Source organism: Corylus avellana, chromosome ca7 (genome assembly GCF_901000735.1).
Source record: "Corylus avellana chromosome ca7, CavTom2PMs-1.0".
NCBI classification, from domain to species: Eukaryota; Viridiplantae; Streptophyta; class Magnoliopsida; order Fagales; family Betulaceae; genus Corylus; species Corylus avellana.
Window position 1 is genome coordinate 8,044,630 of NC_081547.1, and position 21,984 is coordinate 8,066,613.

At 36.4% G+C, this 21,984-nt stretch overlaps 2 protein-coding genes across 2 annotated transcripts; one reads left to right on the plus strand and one right to left on the minus strand.

Annotated features, from left to right (window-relative positions):
* Positions 1-11,161: 11,161 nt before the first annotated feature.
* On the plus strand, positions 11,162-13,764 carry LOC132186999 (clavaminate synthase-like protein At3g21360). Its single transcript, XM_059601139.1, has 3 exons — positions 11,162-11,624; positions 11,806-12,059; positions 13,234-13,764. The coding sequence occupies exons 1-3, from the start codon at positions 11,265-11,267 to the stop codon at positions 13,592-13,594; spliced, it is 975 nt and encodes a 324-aa protein (XP_059457122.1). The 5' UTR covers positions 11,162-11,264; the 3' UTR covers positions 13,595-13,764.
* A 391-nt stretch (positions 13,765-14,155) lies between these two features.
* On the minus strand, positions 14,156-20,101 carry LOC132187400 (lysM domain receptor-like kinase 3). Its single transcript, XM_059601697.1, has 11 exons — positions 19,225-20,101; positions 18,409-18,486; positions 17,841-18,149; positions 17,184-17,329; positions 17,012-17,101; positions 16,800-16,905; positions 16,000-16,151; positions 15,807-15,904; positions 15,577-15,724; positions 14,803-14,910; positions 14,156-14,664 (listed from the first exon to the last, which is right to left on the minus strand). Exons 1-11 carry the CDS (start codon positions 19,841-19,843, stop codon positions 14,500-14,502), a joined length of 2,019 nt encoding a protein of 672 aa, XP_059457680.1. The 5' UTR covers positions 19,844-20,101; the 3' UTR covers positions 14,156-14,499.
* Between the last annotated feature and the right edge of the window lie 1,883 nt (positions 20,102-21,984).

The window sequence follows — 21,984 nt, forward strand, 5'->3', positions numbered from 1 at the left end:
CTCATTTGGTCCCCTTTTTTTGCTATAGGCTTTTGGATCAACCGTTCTTTGCTCGATCTACTGCCCTTGTCGAACCCACATCGTTCCTCCGCTTGTCCTCTTCGGCTCCATCCAAGTTCTTCGCGTTCCAGCCATTTTCCCCCGGCAATCTTCCTCCCCGACGTGGTTTATATTTCGGGTTTCTTGTTTCTTTGTTTTATTTTCTTGTATTCTCTCACTTTCTTGTTTTTGCTTTTGTTGTTTCTGCTTGTTTAGGTACTCTTTGTGGATGGTGCTCATGGGGTTTCACTCAAACTTCCCTCTCTATTTGAGTGCGCACCAATCTCCTCCACGCTTGCTCCGCTGCTCACCGTTCTCTGCTGGGCCTTTTTTGTCGTGTCCCCCCACCGCGATGAGCTTCCAATCCCCCTTCCATTTCCTGTTTCCGGCAAGCGCGCGATCAGCTATTTTTTTTACTGCTGTCATCCTTTTAGTGTGCTTTTTTATGTTGGTTATTTCCCTGTAATTTTGTCTGGCTTTCATTTTTTTTTTTTTTTTCTGTCTTGTTTTGTTTCCCTGTATCGATTTTGTTTTTTGCTTGTAATAATGCTAAATCCTCTCTTTTGATCTGCCCACCTGATGCCCTTCGGGGTAGTTGATTTGGTCCAAACCTTTGGGTTGTGGATGCGAACGTTATCCTGGCTTTTGGATCTAGGAGGATGAGTTTTGGCTAGGAGTTCTTATTCTTTAATGCTGAAGAATAAGAGCTATCTATGTATTGGTTTGAGTCTATTTGGCACAGATCTGCTGTTTAATTTGAAAATTAGTCATAGGTTAGCAAATTTTGTATAAGTCTAGAATGTAATACGTCATATTTGACACTTGTAACCTCGTAGTTTCGGCTATTGTTGCTTTTACTTTGTGTTGTTTGAGCTTTATGCTCGTTTATCAATAAATGAGATTGAACCGTTTCAGAAAAAAAGGAAAAAAAAAAAAGATTTTGTGATTTGTATTCATGAGACTATATTTGCTGAGCAAGAGATGTTTTGAGCAATGAAATCTTAGAAGTCAATTTCAAAAAATAAAAAATAATTATAGTACTCACATCCGGCTCCACAAATATTTAGCTAAAAGCCATATTTTTTTATTATATATATATATATAGAGTTTGCATCCACATAAATCTTGTCGTGCGTACAAGAGGGGCTAAGATATGTGCGAGAGTAAACTCTCTCTGAGATTATGGCGCTACTGAAGGCAATTTCGCCCTTCTCATTCACAAATATTGCTTTGCATCCACCACCCAAGAGAGGTATGTACCTCTTTGATCGTTTCGTTTTAAATTTTTGAGTTTTAATTGGTTTTTTTCTTCTTCTTTGAAACTTTTTTGCATGTTTCAATTTTTGAGATTATCTGCAATTGAATTTATGAGATTATGTATAACGGATCTCAATTTTACAGGGCCATTTCTATATATATATATATATATATATATATATATTGGGTTAATTTTAATTTTGAAACATGTTAGTGTTTTTTTTCGTTTTTGTTAAAAACACATTTGATTAAGTTGTATATAACTTGATTTCATAACCCAAACAATATACGTAGAAAAGCGTAATTCAAAATATTGTAAAATGCAAACATCTATGATGTTTTCTACATGTTGTAAAATTCATAATATTTAAAACCTCTATGAATTTGTAATATTTTGAAATAGGCATTGAATTACACTTTTCTACATGTGATGATATGTTGATAAGCGTAATTCAAAAATATTGTAAAATTCAAATCTCTATGATGTTGTTTTCTACATGTAAAATTAAAAATTTTAAAACCTATATGAATTTGTAATATTTTGAAATAGGCCTTGAATTACGATTCTATATGTTGTGATGATATGTAGAAAAGCATAATTCAATGCCTATTTCAAAATATTACAAATTCATAGAAGTTTTAAATATTTTTAATTTTACAACATGAAGAAAACAAAATTAGGGTTTTTAAATAATTAACTCAGGGTATTTTTGTCCGCCCCTAACTCTGCTAGTTAATTATTACATTTTCATCATTTGTTCCCCTTTTGAGTCATCTTCCACATTATAAAAACCCTGAGTCTTCTTCCTCCTTACCAAAACCCTAAGGGCTCGTTTGGTTTGCAGAATAAACCTCTGAAATGGAATGACTATTCATATGGAATAGTCATTCTTTTGTTTAGTAGGGGTCTATTCCTAGGAATAGTTGGTGTGTTTGCCAACAGAACGGGCCGTTATTGTAACTGGAATGGTATTGTTCTATCTACAGTAACTGTAAGAAAATAGTACAGTAGACCTGAAAAACAATTTTCCTCTCTTCAACAAAAATCACATCCCCCTCTCTTCCCAATAATCCTGCAGTAAAACAAACCCATCTAACCTAACCACCCCCTAACTCCACTTATTTTCAACCAAAAAAAAAATTCTAAAGCTTCTTCCTGGCTTCTCCCATATATATATATTTTTTTTTGTTGAAAATAAGTGGAGTTAGGGGGTGTTTAGGTTAGATGAGTTTGTTTTACTGTAGGGTTATTGGGAAGAGAAGGGGATGTGATTTTTGTCGAAGAGAAGAGAATTGCTTTTCGTGTCTAGTGTACTATTTTCTGACCGTTACTGTAGCTGGAACAGTATCGTTCCAGCTACAGTAACAGCCCATTCTGTTGGCAAACACCCAGTTATTCCAATTTGAATGATTAATCACATCCACACAGGAATAGCTATTCCTCTAAGAAATGAGAGGAATAGCTATTCCTTATGGGAAGGATAAGGTTTTCCCAAAAAAAAAAAAAATTATTTTTATTTTTCCTTAAAACTTAAAATTAGGCCTTGAATTTCGTTTTTCTACATGTTGTGATGATATGTAGAAAAAACGTTATTTAAAATATTGTACAATTTAAACCTCTATGTTGTTGTTTTCGACATGTTGTAAAATTCAAAATATTTAAAACCTCTATTAATTTGTAATATTTTGAAATAGGCATTGAATTACGCTTTTTACATGTTGTGATGATAAGTAGAAAAGCGTAATTCAAAATATTTTACAATTCAAACCTTTGTGATGTTGTTTTCTACATGTTGTAAAATTCAAAATATTACAAATTAATAGACATTTTAAAGAGAATGAAGAAGCACCAAATAAAAGTTTTAAAGTTATATTACCTGACCGGATAGCTCCCAAGCACCTTGAGAAAGGGCACCGACTTCTTTATGATGGCCAGATATTCTTCCATGATCGGATCACCCACCGACATTGAATAGTTATAAAAACACATAGTCTGATAGCCCAAGACATCATCAATGAGCGCGCCTTTTAGAGGGACAATTTTCTTCTTGACCTAGAGAACTTCAAAAGCTTTCATCTCCGAATCCACAATAGTGATTGTGGTCTTGATTTGCTGGTCGTCATCCTAGGGGCAAGGGGGTGGTGTGATGGCTTCTCGAGAGACAATGAAAAACCTCATCTTGTTTAGGTCTCTCGAGAAAGCACAATGGTTGATCCAAGCCGATAACATCTCGCGGCCGTAAATTTCTGCAGCAGCTCCACTCACAATGACTCCAGTCATTTGCATGTCTATATTAGCGACACACTGAGCAGCTGCGGCGGCATCATAGAATTCAATTCTACTCTTTATATTCATTTTGTTTAGGCTACGCTCGCAATGGAGGAGAGAGTAACGATCAAACATCACCATCTACAGGTCCTCTTCTCCTACTCCTGAGAGAGCTAATAGGCGGTGCAGGTTGGGAAGATAGATCTCCCCAACCACGGATATGTTGCTCTTGAGGAGGCTGACAAAGTTGTCGCGGTAGGACTCACCTGAACATCAAACTGGTAGCACTACAGCATCGGCATTCCATTGCTCAACCACTTGTAAGAGCTATTGAAGATTTTCAATGGAAGAGTTGAGCACTTTTGACAATAGGCCAAAGCTGCAAAGTGGGAAAAGGCTCCTTCTACACCTACGTATGCAACACACATGGGAGCTGGGGTTAGGGGCTCAGAGACTATAATGTTACGGATGGCAACAGTTCGATGCGATTCAGAAAAGTATAACCGGCTGCTTGGTTCGGAGTAACGGCCGAGACTGGAGAAAATGAGGGATAATGCATGCATGGTGTACCACCATAAGGGTGAATAGGATATTATAAAATTGAATTAGGGTTTTGGTAGGGAGGAAAAAGATTATGTGTTTTGGAAGAAGACTTAAGGGTTTTGGTAAGGAGGAAGAGGACTCAGGGTTTTTATAAGGAGAAAGATGACTCGAAATGTGAACAAATGATGAAAACGTAAATAATTAACTGGCAGAGTCAGGGGCAGAACCACCTATTGGCTTGGGGGGGCCGCTTCCAGCCCCCCCAAGCCATAAAGTGACCCTAAAAAAAAAAAAAATTAAAAAAAAAGTATACCTTTAAAAATTAAATTTCCCTCCACCCCCCCAATAATTTTTTAAATTTTTTTTGCCCCCCAACTAAAAGTTATAATTCTGCCCCTGGGCGGGTAGAGTATTTGGAGAAATATTGGATGCGAAAGACAAAAGATAGATTGGATAAAATGATTCTTGTTATTCAATGTTAATACAATATATTAACTGGAAAAAATAAACTAACTAAATTCTAACTTCTCTAACTCCTTTGCTACTGGCTGTATATGCAACTATCTGAACATAGATATACTGTGCGATCACCTTCTTTAATTATAAATGTAATCTACTCTTTAAGGACTGATTTTGTATGCTCTATTAGTCATAAAATTACATGATCTATATATTAATTTAATAAGTTAAGTTAAAAGGAAAATTACACTTTACCCTCCCCCCCAAAAATAGTTTGGAGCGATTTTCAATTCGACATTCAATGTTTCAATTTTTGTAATGCACCCCTCCAAACTTTCAATTTTTTGCAATTCGACCAATTTTATCCCAAAATTCTCATATTGCCCATAATTTTTTTTTATAAAAAAATAAAATAAAATTGGGGGTGCAAAAATTGCTAGATGGCCAAAGGGGTAGCTACGGCCACCACGATTTTAAAAAAGAAAAAAGAAAAAAAATTAGGGTCAATATAAGAATTTTGGGATAAAATTGGTCAAATTACAAAAATTTGGAAGTTTGGGAGATGCATTGCAAAAATTAAAACATTGAAGGTCGAATTGAAAATCGTCCCAAACTTTTTAGGGGGGGAGGGGGGTAAAGTTTATTTTTCCCTAAGTTAAAAGAAAACTGTCCATATAATTAATGATTAATGCTAAAAATTACATGTTTATTCTACACTATATTACAATATTGACGTAAATGTTATTGTTTAAAAAAAAAAAAAAAAAAACCCTAAAAATTGGTTGAAATTATTAACTCAAATTGTGTGCTATTTATAGGATTAAAGTATAGGGGCGAGGCTTATATGCGGTGCTTCCAAACTACCGCAATTGGATGGAAGGCTGAGATCTTCCAATAGATTAAAATATTAATTTTTTAAAGAAATAATATAAAATTCAACATTTAAATAAAAAAATTAAAACTAACAAAAAATAATAAAAAAGAAAATAAAAAATGAAACCCCTTGGTCTCACTGTATCTCTCTCTCTCTCTCTCTCTTTCTCTCTTTTCCCTGAAATTCTTTCCCTCTCATCAAATCTCCCTCTCTCTATGTTTCTGAAATCTGTTAAGGAGAGGGTGATTAAATAAAGAACAAAAAAGGAGAAGAAAGGAGGTGTAGATGAAGCGTGAAAACAAAAAAAAAAAAAAAAAAAGAAGAAAACAAAGAAAGATGAAAGAGTTAGCAAACCGGTGGATTGGGAGCAAGAGGCATCGGCGTGAAGAATAGAGGGGAATGGAGAAAAAAAGGAAAAAAAAAACAAAGGGGTAGCCGAAACCAACCCCAGGCCCTTGGGGGTTGTCCAGCCACCCCCAAAACCCAATTTTTATTTATTTATTTATTTATTTATTTATTTTTCTTCTTTGGGCCTGTTGGGGGTGGCCGGACCACCCCTTTGGCCATGCGGGTGGTTCGTCCACCTCAGATCGGCTAGCCTTGACCAAAATTGTGCAAAAAAAAAAAAAAAAAAAAGAAACAAACAATCAGAGCAAAATTTTAGCAACCAAACATACCAAACACTCTCATAAGTCATATACCTAGAAAAAAATTTCAATCTTTGCCTAATTTTTTTGCAATTATAGGCCAATAATATGGTACCCACAATCAAACATCACAAACTTCAGGTTTGAAATTGTGTGTGTGTGAGAGAGAGAGATAGAGAGAGTCACCAAGCATAACGACGGGGTGAGAAACTGTAGAGGAGTATTGATTTTTCTTTTATTTTTTTAATAGTTTTAATTTTTTAATATTTAACGAATTTTATATTATTACTTTAAGGAAAATAATTTTCTAATACCCTTCAATAGATCTCAGCGGTCCAACTATATTACCGCAGATTGCGGTAGTTGCGATAGTTTAGTACTTTAGTTGGACCGCACCTAAGCCTCGCCCAAAGTATAGTATATAAAATTACTCTATATTCATTATTACTCATAAAATAAGTAATATATTATTGTTTTTTTTATAAGGGTTGTTTGATGACACTTCTTTTTTTTTAAAAAAAAAAAATTTGCAAACAGATATTAAAGAGCCTTAAATTGTCGTCACAAGCTATAAATTAAATGAATTTAGCCTTTTATCAATTAAATGTCACTTTTTTATTTCTCTCATATGTTGTACTAGGGTTCCACTTCTTCGAAGAGAAATGTTACGTAACATACTATTATTGTATTGTCAATTTATTTTTGGTTTTTTTTTCTTCTTCTTCTTAACAAATGTTGATTTAAGAAAAGATTGACAAAAAATGATTTACATTTGGTATGGGAGTTTTTAGAACATGTGATTAATGTTAGAATATTTTAGTTTGATTACATGTGATTGATGAAAGCAAGTAAAAACAACAAAGAAACAATGCAACGTGCAGGGATAAAAATTTGTTGTTGATAAGTTGGGGTTGGAGGTGGGACTGTGAGGTCTTTGAACAGGTAGTGTCAGTCAAAAGATGGGCCCTGTGAAAAACAAAAGAAGAGGGGAACAGGCGGTCGGTGAACTCTCTATAGGTTGACAAAGACGTGTGGCCAGATAACAAAAAGAGCATTAACGTGCTTTTGTGCCTCTGCGGCATGTGAAAAGACTGAGTCCCAAGAGAGCAAATATTTCATTTTGAGAGTATAATTTTCTATGCTCTATCAAGCGTATCTTCTCCTTCACTTGTTGATTGAATTTTTATTTTATTTATTTATTATTATTTTTTTTGTGAAAGTATAAAAGGTCAAAAGCGAGTCTCTTCAATAAATATCTGGTTCGATCCAAACAAAGAGGAACGTACCTTCAATATAAAATTATTAATTTTTTTCAACAATTTACCTTCCAATGGTCTTTTTCTAGATTTTCTTAAAACGTGTGGAAAATATTTTCAGAGACAAATGAGAAAAAGCTGAACAATAGGAACTACAACGCTTTAAAACTCTAATAAATTATTTAATATTTACCTTGTCTTGGGAAGTCCAAGTTTTTGGGTGGTACTGGTGAACCTCACACCTTTCCTATATGTTGAGCTACCTGAATTACCTACAATTTGATCAACAAATTGCAAGTCATCTCAATCAGAAGAAGTGTCTTTTTTTTTGTCAATTGCGAATTGGTTATATTTCACAAATTGATGGTAGAGAATGCCATCATGACTAACCTAATCTTTCTTTTTTTTTAGAAAAAAAAAAAAAAAAAAATCTTCTTTATTCATATCATAAAAAATTCATTCCGATTCTAACACGATTCAAGTTTGGCAGAACCTCAATTTGTAAGAAAATGTCCTATCTCTACCCATTCAAACATGATTCAACGTTGATTTCACTTCTTAATATGATTCTAAGCCCAAATATATCTTCCATACATAAACATGTTCATCCATTATCATCTCATCTCCAACCCATCATCAATGCTTCCATAAAGTAACATCAAAGTCATAATATCCAACTCGTAAGTTTAACCCAACAACAAATCTACCACAATACATCTCTAAAACATAAAGATTTATACTTAATCTCTCTAAAGAATGGGTCAATCATGCAAGACTAACAAGATAACATATGCTTACTCATAACCCAAACAATATCAAACAGTACCAAGCCTTTCATAATCACTTAGAAACCTTAAACATCAAACCCATTAACCCAAATCTCGAAATAGCGAACCCATTAACCTACGTAGAAACTTCAAGAATTTAAAGATAAAAGTGTTAGGATCTTACCCTTGAAGCTTTCCCTAAGTTCCATTGCTCCATGCACACTTTCTTCCCTTGATTTCCTCTTCAAAAATCTCATCTTTCCTTCCCTTTCTCTCTTTCTCACTCCATTTTCTCCCTCTAGGGCTGCTGGGTCATGTATGAGAGGTTGGGGGGTAGCACACCATACGAAACCTTAGCCTCAAACACCCTTTTTATAGATGGAAAATCCAAATTTTTTGCATCCCATATCTGGTCGAACGTTTGGTATTTCTGTAGTTGACTTATTTCAGCAGTTTGATCGACTGGGCAATGTTCAGTAAAACATGCATAACTTTTGCTAGGGGCCCCAAAATTGCGCTTGCGGCCCCATTCTATAACACTTTTTTCGAGACGAACGTCATGGTAATCATTCCAAAATTCCAAGTGTATACTTTCATGTCCTTTAGGAATTCTTCTTTAACCTTCACATCATAATTGATCGCATACTCATTATCAAAATCATTTCCATTTGGTTACCAGGCATTTACAAAAAGGGCCGAGGATAAGGATGACTTGATTTGTCAGTATTGCAGGCATTGAACATTCGATACCTCTATTGAACGTTCGGTGTACTGTTTTGGACATATGCCTGAACACCTTGTTTGTATTTTTCCAACATACTGCCAATTATCAGTTCTGCACCACCTGACATACGGTTGAACGTTTGGTGGCCCTCTATCCAACGTTCAGTGTGTTATTACCCAACGGTACTAGGGTTGCAAGTCGAACGTTCGATGGCTCCCCATCAAATGTTCACTGCTAGGTTTGACTCAAACGTTCAACTATCCTCTTCGAACGTTCAACACAACAGTAAAAGTCTTTAAAAAGTCCAAGGTCTTACACTTTACCAAATGAGAACCAATCCTAACATCCTTAAATTATAATTATACTTAACTCTAATTTATTTTTGGGGTATTACAGAACCAAGGTCAAAACAATATTTGTCAGTTCTGCACCACCTGGCGTACGGTTGAATGTTCAGTGGTCCCCCATCGAACTCGGTGTACTATTACCCAACGGTCCTAGTGTTGCAGGTCGAACATTCGATGGTCCCCATCAAACGTTCAGTGCTAGGTTTGACTCGAACGTTCAGCTATCCTCTTTGAACGTTCGGTGCAACAATAAAAGTCTTTAAAAAGGTTCAATGTCTTACACTTTACCAAATGAGAACAAATCCTAGCATTCTTAAAATCATAATTAGAGTGTACTTAACCCTAATTTATTTTCGGGGTATTGTATAACCGATGTCGAAACAGTATTTTTACTCCACCTACTAATCGCTGGAAGTCGGTTGTTGGTGGGTGACGGTTTGGTGGCAGTTGATAGGCGGTAAATAGTTAATCTGCCCACCCCTAATTAAAGGTGGCCGCGACAACTCTTTGTTCGGTCGGTTGGGGTGGCTTATTGAAAAGGAATAGTTATTCCTCATTTTAAAGAAATAGTTATTTTAAGGGTGCGTTTCAAAATGGGATTTCGTAAGAATAATCTGTATTTTTAAAAGATATCGCAAAACGTAAAGCGTTTGATATTGCAATTTAAAGCACTTAATTTAAAATAGGAAAAATATCTACGATTTCTATAAGCAGTCTGGGTGTGCTTATTTGAAAATGTGCGAAGTTAAACTAAAATTAGGATTAGAGGTGGCAAAACGGGTCGACGGGTCGACCCGTTTACAACCCGCAATGACCCATGACCCGTTTAGGGGTAAACCCAAACACGACCCGTTTATCTAATGGGTTGGCCCCACCAAATCCGGACACGACACGACTCGCTTAACCCGTTTAGCAATGAAAGTGAATTTATTTATTTATTTTTTAAAATGAAAGTGATGAGTCGAGTCATAAACGGGTCAATTGACCTGTTTATGACCCAAATCCGTTAAGGGTAAACCAAAAAAAAAAAAATTAAACGTGTCTAACGGGTCACCCACAAGTGACCCTCGGGTTGACCTGCTAAGAGCAAAATAAACGGGTCAACTCGTTTATGACCAAAACCCAGAAATTTTGTGTCGGGTTCACGGGTCATGTCAAAATTGCCGCCCCTAATCAGGATTTTTCATAACAAATATTTGATTAAAAAATACTTTTTAACATGTTTTACCAAATCTCCTTAGGATCTTAAAAAATAACAATTTTAAAAACACAATTTTTAAAAACGCAATTTTTAAAATCTCACTTATTGAAACCGCAATCTCAAATAGATCTTAAGTAACGGTAGCCCATTCAAATAATAGAATACAGATTCCATTCCCCAAGTCTTGTGTACAAAACACGTTCTATATTTTGTAAATTTAACGGTGTAAATATTGACACATGGTAAATATATTATCATGTTAAGTTATTATTATTATTTTTAAAGTAATGTAATATTTCATACACTAAGGGTCTGTTTGAGTTTGGGAATTCAAAAAGTGCAATTCAAAATAACGATTTAAAAATGTACGATTTGAAAATAGGATTTTTAAAAACATAGTTAAAGCGTTGGCAAAATCACAATTTAGTCTTTAAAATTGTGCATTTTAAAAAATTACATTCATACTTGCGATTTGAAAATGTAGATTTTTTCCATTTTAAAATCGCAATTTTTTTAAAACCCAATGCCAAACATTCATTTTCTACAATTTAGTTTAAAATCGCATTTTTTCTTTATAAAATTGTAATGTGAAACCCACTCCAATACAGTCTACAAACAAAATAAAATATAGACATTAAACGGATAAATCCAGATCCAGTATTCCCGGGTTCAGTTGCAACCTGCTATGAGTTTAACATGGGCTGGGCTTATTTTCCAGCCCACTACAAGCGTATACATCCGAAGCCACTATTAACCCGGTCATGAAAATTGAAAACAACCATCCATTGAACCTGGACGCAATATCTATTCCACGATCAAACTTCCACTGCATTCTATAAGACCACGCCGGAGTTGTTCACAGAGCCAACAAAGAGAAAACCATGGCGGAGACTTTCGTGCAAACCCAATTCCTGCACCAAAAGTTTTACAACGGAATTCAATTCCCTTCGGTTCTATCTCCGGACCCCAAAACCCCCTTGTCTCTCTCTCGTTTCACCCAAGCCATCAAAACCCAGAAAGCATTTCTCGACTCTCTGCTCCACAAGTCAGGCGCCGTACTCCTCAGGGGCTTTCCGGTGAGTACAGCCTCGGACTTCAACGACGTCGTTGAGGCGTTTGGTTTCGAGGAGCTCCCATACGTGGGCGGAGCCGCTCCGCGGACCAGCGTGGTGGGTCGGGTTTTCACGGCCAATGAGTCCCCGCCGGACCAGAAGATTCCTTTTCACCACGAAATGGCTCAGGTATTAATTAGGTAACGCGGTCTGATATTTTTTGTCGGAGCTCAAACGGGGTGTCGTTTTGGTCCAGGTACCGAAATCGAAAACGACGCATCCTTTGTGCTGCGAAAGCATTGCTTTTCATCACTGTATGTTCAGTTGAGAGTTGTGTAGGAACTAGGACTAAATTGGGATTTCTGTATAGGTTCCGGAGTTTCCCTCCAAACTGTTCTTCTTCTGTGAAGTGGAGCCTGGAAGCGAGGGAGAAACTCCTATAGTTCTCAGCCACATTGTGTATGAAAGAATGAAAGAGAGGTACCCAGAATTCGTTGAAAGACTGGAAGAGCATGGATTGCTGTATACGCGGGTATTAGGGGAAGACGACGACCCTTCATCTCCAATCGGACGTGGGTGGAAGTCTACATTCTTGACCACAGACAAGAATGTGGCTGAGCAAAGGTTTGTTCTTTCAACCATTGTTTGATACTTTGAAATGATCTGTGCATGTGCTATCTGTTCCTAGTTTAGTTTAGCTGCATTGGAGGAAAAATATGATTCTTATAAAGGATGAACAAAGTAGACACGGTCCGATCGTGGGATTTTTATGGTGGTTAATTGATTGGTAATGCATAATACAATGAGATGGGGGAAATAAGTTTAAAGCACATTATATATTCCGAAAAAAAATTTAGTATTCTTAATGTGTGGTTATAGTTCCCTACACTATAACAAGGTGTTAAAGTTTATGAGATTAGTGTGTAGCAGAGTACTCAAGTCTATAATCGGTGTTGTTCCAAAAAACTAGCTAAAACTATTCGAGTGATAATAATATGTTTCTTTCCAAATAACGATGCAGGTATTTTACTTTATGTCTATGGCTTTAATTACAATTAGAAATTGCTATCATCTTGACTGGCAGCATTTAAGCAAATTCTACTGGATCCATCAGGAAAAAAAATCCATTAAAATGATGGACAATTAGACCAATTGGAATGTTTTTGGGGTGTAATACTATCATGTTGTGAGCGTAAAGCACTCTTATGCCATTTTTTTTTCCTGAGAGAAATGCTACACAACTCCTACTTCTACACTCTCAAATATTTACTTCCTAATGTGTCACTTGTCACGTTAGCTTTCCACTATATGGTTTGTTAATCCCTTATGTTCCACTCTCTTTCTACAACTTGGGAGTGTAAAAGTAGGAGTTCATGTAGCATCTCTCTTTTCGGCTAGGGAATTATTTGTAGTGTAAATTTGAGCATAATACACCCATGATACACCAATGCACTAGATTTTATCTGTATCGTGTTCCGTTTCACTTTGATATGTGATCAGTATCTGTAGCAACTAAATGCCAACTTCTTATCTTCGAATTCAACAGAGCAACAACTGTGTTGCAAAACCTTCTATTGTTGTACTGCTTTCATATTGTGTTTTGTCCTGATAGATAATAGCAGCCACAGTGCCATTATTATCTTGTAGATATCCTATTTTCATTTGAAGTTTTTGCACTTTGTGTGTGGCCAAGATCATTTTTTCATACGGTCCTTCTCAAAATACATTTAACTTGACATATTCATTCATAAACAGTTAAAACCTAGAGATAATATGTCTTTACCAACATATTTGACAGGGCTGCCAAGTTGGATATGAAGTTGGAATGGGTGGGGGATGCAGTGAAAACAATAATGGGTCCAATCCCAGCAATTAAATATGACAAGACGAGGCAGCGCAAGATTTGGTTTAACAGCATGGTTGCTGCTTATACAGGGTGGGAGGATGCAAGGAATGATCCTGTTAAAGCTGTTACCTTTGGGGATGGCAAACCCTTACCAGCTGATATCATCTACGATTGTCTCAAAATCCTTGAAGAGGAATCTATAGCCTTTCCTTGGCAGAAAGGTGATGTTCTTTTACTGGATAATTTGGCTGTCCTCCACTCCCGAAGATCATTCAATCCACCGCGCCGCATACTAGCTTCACTTTGCAAATAGTCGTCCTTGTCCCGTCCATGCTTTTTGGTTGTTTGAAATTATATTTTTATTTAGACCATGTCATGGAGAAGTATGTATTAATAAATTGATCACAATCAGATACAACTTCATGTACAATTTAAGCTATGTTATTGAGAAGTTTGTATAAAAAAAGAGAGCATTATATAATATATCAAGGTTCCAGTTGGAAAATCTATCCCAACACTGGTCATATCAGCATCTTGGGCAGAATCTTTAGAGTTGTGTTGCACCTGGGGGTGGCAATTCTTGCATTTAGGATATATAATTTGTGTTTGCGTGTCTAATTTGAATCGTGTCGAGGAATAAATCTTAAACGGGTTATACTCCTCAACTTTCACGTACTAATTTCAAGTAGGGTTCGTATTGAGTTTACGGGCCGTGTCAAAATTTACAAGCCTTTATGTCCCGTGAAATGGTTCGGTTGTAAAACTATATAAGTCAACTCTAACCTAACAAATTTAATTAAGCATATTAAATCTCTCGAGCCTAATTTCCAAATTTTGTATTTGATTTGTGTTGAGTTTGCAAATCGCACTAAAATAGCTGTGAAGAAAGGATAAAATTTAAGGTGAAGATAATTGCTAAGCTACTCAAATAGCTTGTTTGTATTACAATGCAACCACATCCTCCCTCAGCTACATCATTACATTTTACATCAAAATTTTCCCAAACAAACTTCAAAAAGAATATAAGATTTAAAAGAGAAAAAATGACAGTGAAAGAGATAAATGATGACGACATATAAATACCATCTTTCCACTTTAGTAGAATACCTGAGCTGCTATACACCCATAACTATAAAGATAAGGCTTGGTAAAGAAAAAAAAGGACAGACTTCAAATTCGTAGTGGATTGAAGTGAAACTTGTTCCACCAGGACCACCACTATCTTCCTTGAACAAGGCCACTGAACACTTGGCTGTTCCCAGCAAGAGTTGCTTCCCACTCCACAGACGACAGGAGAATCTGAGACAGGGAAATCACAACTTGCTTCATGTCAGGCCTTAAGATGGGATCCTCATCCACACATTGCTTCGCCAGCATGGCCATCTATACGAAGAGAAGCACAAACAGGAAAAATGATGAGGAAAGTCACTAAAGTAAATTATTATCTGAAAATTCTGATTTCTTGTTCTGCCCCCCCCACCCAAATACACTAAAAGAGATCACAAGATCATTATAGATTACCTTGAATAGACAGTCATGGGGATACAAATCCATCATATTTGGATCAATGTAATCCTTCATGCTTGACATACTCATGGAGTCGGGTGAGCTCCTTAGAGCTGTTAACATCTGCAGTTTCAAGAAAGCGTCAGAAAAAGCAGCATCTAACAATCATGCTTGCACAGGAAAACACCTCCAACATGAAAAAAAACTTATGGAACTACAACTTGATAAATAATACAGGGAGAGAAATGATGTGCGAGCAAATTAGAGCAAAAAAAATGAATCATTCACAAATATAAGACCTTACAGAGTGTGTAAATCAAAGTCCAGCATAAGATAATAAACATAGATGAAGACCTTACTCAAATTTGTATTTTATTTTCCTACCGGATTCAACACCGTGTTTAAGCCTTTAGCTTGGAATTTAGGAGTCTTTTAAAATGACGTCCTCGAAGATATGGAGCATTTGGTTGTGGAATATTTATTTCTGACTAGAAGCTTTGCAATCACCTGTCTCAAGCCTTAATCTTACAAAAAAATTGGAACCTCAACCAACTTCAACATAAATAATGACCATACGGTTTGGCCGACAGAAACTGGCCTTGAATCATTCATGAGGCCAAACTCAAGCTAACTACAGAATCTTTATCTTTAGACGTTTCAGATTTAGTACGACGAGCAGGTCAAACCATGGGGTTTAAGTAGAATACTAATTTTACATGAAAAATACCTTATGATGAATAAGTACAATTATTTATCAGACAAATGTTATGCCGCATTGGCAGAACTTACAATGGATGCCAGTGAGCGTCTTTCAGGATTTTTCATCATCATGCCTTCCGTTCGTATAATTGCCTCCTTTCCCGATATAATCTCAAAAAGAACAACACCAAATGCATAGACATCACTTTTGGTTGTGGCAAGACCATTACTCAAGTATCTGCATTGAAATAAGAAAGCAATTGAGCCTAGATGAACTAATTTTTAAGTACCACAGTAGCCAACTATAAGTAGTTGCTTACTCTGGAGCCAGATAACCATATGTACCAACAACTTTGGTTGTTGAAGCTTCTCCCTCGCCTGTTCTTCCAACAAGTTTCGCCAAACCAAAATCTGAAATCTAGATGCAGTGAGGGAATAAGAGCCTATTTAGTGGAATGGACGAAATGTATACACAAATTAACATATAATATCAATGAGGTGTAATTGTTCAACCTTTGCCCTGAAGGTACCATCAAGTAAGATGTTGCTTGTCTTGATATCTCGATGTACATAGTGATTTTTAGTGTGCTCGTGGATGTATTCAAGACCTCTAGCAGCATCAAGGGAAATCTGGACCCTCATGATCCAAGAAAGTGATGTATGATCTACAAGCAAATTGAAACATTCACAGATTTTAATAATATATTCCCATGAAAGTTTCATGCATATAAGGCGTAATATTGCAAATTTGGAGGTCCAAAACCAAGCTCCTGCCTTGACCTTCTAAAAATGCCAGATTTATTCAAGAAGTTAATCCAGAGAAATTGGGCAAATATTTCAACGTATCTACTATTGATGGATCCTTTATCTAGAACAATGATAATAGCATTTTCTCGTGTTTCAAAGTCATAATACACAAGGATAAGCAATTCTTGTTCGTAACATTTACTTTATATTATTTTCATGCCAACTCTTATCATAATTGGTCAACATATGGGCCAAGAAGAACTTGAAGATGAGTATCTATATCAGAAATCATTCAAGCCAAAAACATTTTTTTGCTCAAGTCTTCTGTGTATCTTTGTTAGAAAGCAATAACTTTGTGAGTGTCCTTATTTTATAGTTGTATATGTACATCCTAGTCACAACTCACAAATCCTCCAATTATTAAGACTCAATTTTTCTCATAAGAAATAATTTTATCAAATTTTAGAAAGATAAGACCTTTAAAATTAGTAAAGTCGGAACAGCTAGATCCTTATAGACAATACGATATAATATATTGTTGGCAAAGCATCAACATGTATTCTTACCCTTGCTATGAGGATCATGCAAATGGCTTTTAAGGGAACCCTTTTGGGCATATTCATATATAAGGAAGAGCTCGTCATCAGTAGCCGCATAGCCAATCAATTCTACCTTGACAAAATTAAGCCAGAGCAGGAGTCAAAGCTTGAATTGCTGAGAGCTACAAACTCCAAAGCTAAAAGATAATTGATAATTATTCAATCTACAAAGAAATTACCAGATTTGTGTGATGAACCTTGCACAGGACTTTCATCTCTGCCATAAATTCTTTAGTTTTCATAGCAGTCATTCTTTTAATAGCAACTTCCTAGAAATATTCAAATCCATTACTGATGATTCACTGTGTAAGGAAATATAAGTTATAATAATAAAAGTAGACAGCTGCAAACCTGGTCACGAAGGAGGGTATAGTACACAGAGCCATATGTTCCATGTCCAAGAAGACTTGACTCAGAGAACCCGTCAGTTGCAGAAAAAATTTCTTCATATGTGAAAACCACAGGCTTCTCCATGTCAAACACATCCGTCCCTAGAGCTGCAACAAATGAGATAAGAATACCAGTCAGACATCCCAAACTTAAAGATAATAGAAAAATCACTATATTCGTAAGACGCTAAATGAAGTATGGATCATGGATCATAGAAGCGGTGTAAGATGTTCCCAATTGCTAAAAGCTGCTTGAAATCTAAAGCAAAATTAAATCATTATACACAACAATCTACAAGTATGGATCGCCTGTACCATAAGAAGAAAACAACTTGATGTATTTTTGTTCCCTAAATAATGAATGCAAACATACAGAAAATACAAGATTAGCATTTCTGCAATCCTTGGCTAAGCCATAGATGTAGTTTTGCAATTAGTTTCCACACACCATTCTTACAAGCCCTACGAGGCTGGTATCTACGATTCCTGTTATGCCAATCAAGGTAATATATTTCCTCAGTACAGGGAATACATGTTACAAACATTTGGACGGATACTAAAAATTGAAATCTCAGGAACTAGATACAATTTAGTCTAATAAGTAGATTGGACACAATACCTTTAGGAATAGTAATCTGGTGATTGCTAGATTCCCCATTGGTTTGCTTCTCATCCCTAGGCTGGCAGCAGATATACCTTCCTGAAGCACAACAGAAACTTCTTTTTCGAAGAATATGAAATTTATGAGAAACTTTACTATCGGGATCTTTTGTGTCACTCCTTCGGGCTTCAGTAAAGCAGTTTGATGACCTCAAGGCCACACAAATAACTATGCTTAATACAACCAATGCAAGGCCAATCCCTAAACCCCCAACAATCCATCCATATGGAATATGACCCTTGTGATCCTTGGGATTCTCTCGATTTACTGGAAACAAATAGCATACTAATGTTATTTTCTTATAAGATATACGTGCAGCAGCATGGCATGTAGGTTGACGCATAATTGGAAGAACCTTAGGGAAAATAAAACAAGCAGAAAATACCAATAAAATAAAATAAATAAGAGATTAAGGAATCAAGTTGTCATGTTTGATATTTCGTATTCATGAAGGAAAGAACAAACAGTTCGTGCCATTCTAGCAAAATTGTTTGAATTTCTTTAAGAAAGATACTTTATTCCATACCTGATAAACTGTCAACAGATGGAGCAGGAACAGGCGCCGGAGGAATATCTTTCTCCAGGGGATAAGGCTCACCAGGAACTACAAATAAATGCAAAATATAAATATTAAGTTAATAAATAAAATGCAGGCGAATCTAAAGTTGATCATGTTATTAAGAAAATGATTGAAATATCAACCCTAGTTTGCACCTCCGATATTAAAAGAACATGAACAAATTTAATGCATCATAAGACAACCATAATAAAAATATATTAAGCCAATTGCAAAATCATACTCTCCGTTTAGCCAGTAAACATTCACTAGGTTTTTTTTTTTTGAGGAATAAATTTCAGTAGTTCTTCAGTTCTTCTAGCACGAAATGTGGATTACCCCAAGTTAGACAATTTGACATCCTTTCACGCAGCACAAAGTCATTGGTACCTATGAGCTCAATAAGAATTCTGATAACAGACTAGCATTTTACAAAATTGAAGCACAGCCCAGATTTCAGTATATTGTTCTTGAAGACAATATATATAACTACTGCATTTCATCCCAAATTCCCAATGAACCCAATACAAACTCTGTTCATAGAAGGTTGTTTGAATCGTTAAATTATCACTGATGCTAAAAGCTTATGCTTATATATCATATCCTAACACGAATTGAATTTGAAATTTTGGGCTAATCTTCATTCTCAATAGTCAGTCCCACTTAATTACTCGATCAAAAATCAAACAAACCCAGAGAAAAATTAAAATCCATAACTTTGTAAATCAAAAGGGCTAACAAAAATAAGAAATAACAAGCAAGAAATAAACCCAAAAGCCACCGAACCTGAATCCAAAGGAATATAATAGAGAGCACCCACGGTGACATTATCAGGATCCAGAATCCCATTCACTTGCTCAATGCTATCCATGCTCACACCAAACCTACTCGCCAACGACTGCACAGTATCCCCATCTCTCAACACATAGCTCATCAAGTAATTCCACAACCCACTGGAGCACCCACAAAAGAGCCTCAGGGAAACGACAGCCCCGACCCTTGCCTTCCGCGCCGTACTGGGCAGCGAGAAAGCCAGACCATCGTACGCCGCCATGGCTATATCGTTGACAAGCCCCTCTTTGGATCGCACGGTGAAGGTTGTGTTGGTCGCGTACTGCTTGTCGGTTTGCAAGCAGGAGCAGTTTTTCCGGATGAAGAGGTAGTTGAGGCCGCGGCCGTCGCTGCTCTCCTCCACGGTTACGTCGTTTGGTAGGACATCGAACATGGACTGGATCACGGCCAGGGTCTGGTTCGGCTGGGGCTTGAACGCCAAAAACGAAGTGCACAGGCGCGTGGTGTCCGTGCAGTTCATTGGGGTCGGGTACGAAAACAGAGACTGGCCATGAACAAGATTCACGAGCAAAAGAAGAAGAAAAAATGAAATGGGTGTGCGTGCTTTACTCATGGTTCAGCAGCGGCTAAAACTTGAGCTGAAAAATAGTAAAGCAACGAGTATATGAATTTGTGGAAACTAATTAGTTTGAGCTGAATTCAGAGGAAAATCAGAGAGAGTGGAACAGAGATAGAGAGCTAAATATCGATGAAATGATGGGTAGATGAAATTGGAAGAGGCGGAAGGAAGGGGTTGATGTACTCGTGGGGAGTGGCTTGGAGTTGGAAGGAATGGGAAGTCCGGAAACAGAGCATGTTTTTTGTTTGTTTTTGGTTTTGTTTCTGTTTTGGTAAACTGCTTGTTACACAATACAGTAAAAAGAGAAAGCGACTTGCAGGGCAGAGAAAAGAGAGGGCTTGCAGAGCCACCCACCTGGAGATATTTGGAGGTTGCTTTTTTCTGTTTTACTAAATTAGCCTTGTGTTGATTTATTCCAATAATTATTAGCTACTTCAAGACAAGTGATAAGTGAACTTTCAAGTGTTTAATTTTTTATTGTGAAAGATAAAATTATTATTAAATTTTGAATAAATTAATCCACATATTAAATGTTGGAAAAAGAGTTTATTTTACTTCTCAAACTTTCAGGCAATTTTTAATTTGACCTTTAATGTTTTAATTTTTATAATGCACTCCCAAATTTGTAATTTTTTTTTTCAATTCGACCAATGTTATCCCAAAATTCCCATATTGCTCATAATTTTGTTTAATAAAAAAAAATTTAAAAAAAAATTATGCCATCTAGCCATTTTTGCACCTTCAAATTTTCTTCTTCTTTTTTTTTTTTATAAAAAATAAACAAAATAAAAGATAGGGGCAATATGGAAATTTTGAGATAATATTGGTCGAATTAAAAAAAAAAAAAAAAAAAATTGCAAGTTTGGAGGGTGCATTGCAAAATTGAAACATTGGAGGTAAAATTGAAAATCGCCCCAAACTTTATCGGGGTAAAGTGTAATTTTCCCTAAATGTTGATAAGTGCACATGATACATTGTGAAAGAGGGATTAAGATCTCCTCTAATTACTCAAAATTTGAGATTCTCATGTTATGAAATCGTGGCCTTTCATTTTAAATCTAATGGTCTATATAATGCTAGCTGCTTTTGTATAACCGAGGTATTAAATTTTGATTTTAAGCTGGCTTTTATTTACTGAGGTTTAAATGATTTTATAGACCATTAAATTTAAAATGAATGACCAAGATTTTGTAACATGAGATTCTCCAATTTTGAATAATTGGAGGGATCTCAATCCGTGAAAGAGTCCCATTCTAATTAATGGTTTCATATTAAAGCTGAATTTTTCGATTCACTTGAGTGGACTAATAATTAGCAGAACGGCAGAGCTTAAAGAAGTGCCGCACAGCTGAAGGGGAGGGGTTTCTCCCCCTCCCCCCCTCCTCTCTTCCCCCCTCTCTTTCCTTGATCTGTTCCCCCGTCCCTTCCCCATTTTCCTTCCCTCCCTCTCTTTCCCGATCTATGTTTCTTTTCTTTTTTGTGTTTGTTTTTGGATTTCGCTTTCTTTTCCCTCTTGTTGTTCTTTGTTTGCTTGTTTATTTTTTTCTTGCTAGGTGTTTGTTTGGGCACACTTTGTGGGTGCCGCTCATGGGGATTCACTCAAACTTCCCCCCAATTCTTTGAGTGCGCCGCCGATCTCCCCTGCGTCAGCTTTGCCGTTTATTGTCTTTTGCTGGGTCTTTTCACGCGTCCCCATCGCGATGTGCTTTCAATGCCATCGACGCATCGGTTTCCGGCAAGCACGCGATAGGCTTTTCTTTCGGCTGCTGTCATCCGCCTATTGTGCTCCTATTTTTAAATTTTTAGTTGTATTGCTTTGATTTTTCCTGCATTTTTCTTGTTTTTCTTGCTGCTTGTAATAAGGTCATGTCCTCTCTCTTGATCTACTCACTTGTTATTTTGGTCCAGGCCCTTGGGGTTGTGAATGTGAACAATATCTTGGCTTTCGGGTTCAGGAGAATGTGTGTCGGCATGGGGTCCTTTTGATCCTAGGGTCGAGGAATAAAAGCTACCTATGCATTAGTTTGTGTCTGCCTAGCGCAGATCTGTTATTCCAACTGAAGATTAGTTATAGGTTAGCGGATGTTTGACGTATTTGATGTGTAATCTTTTAGTTACGACTTTGATCTTTTAGC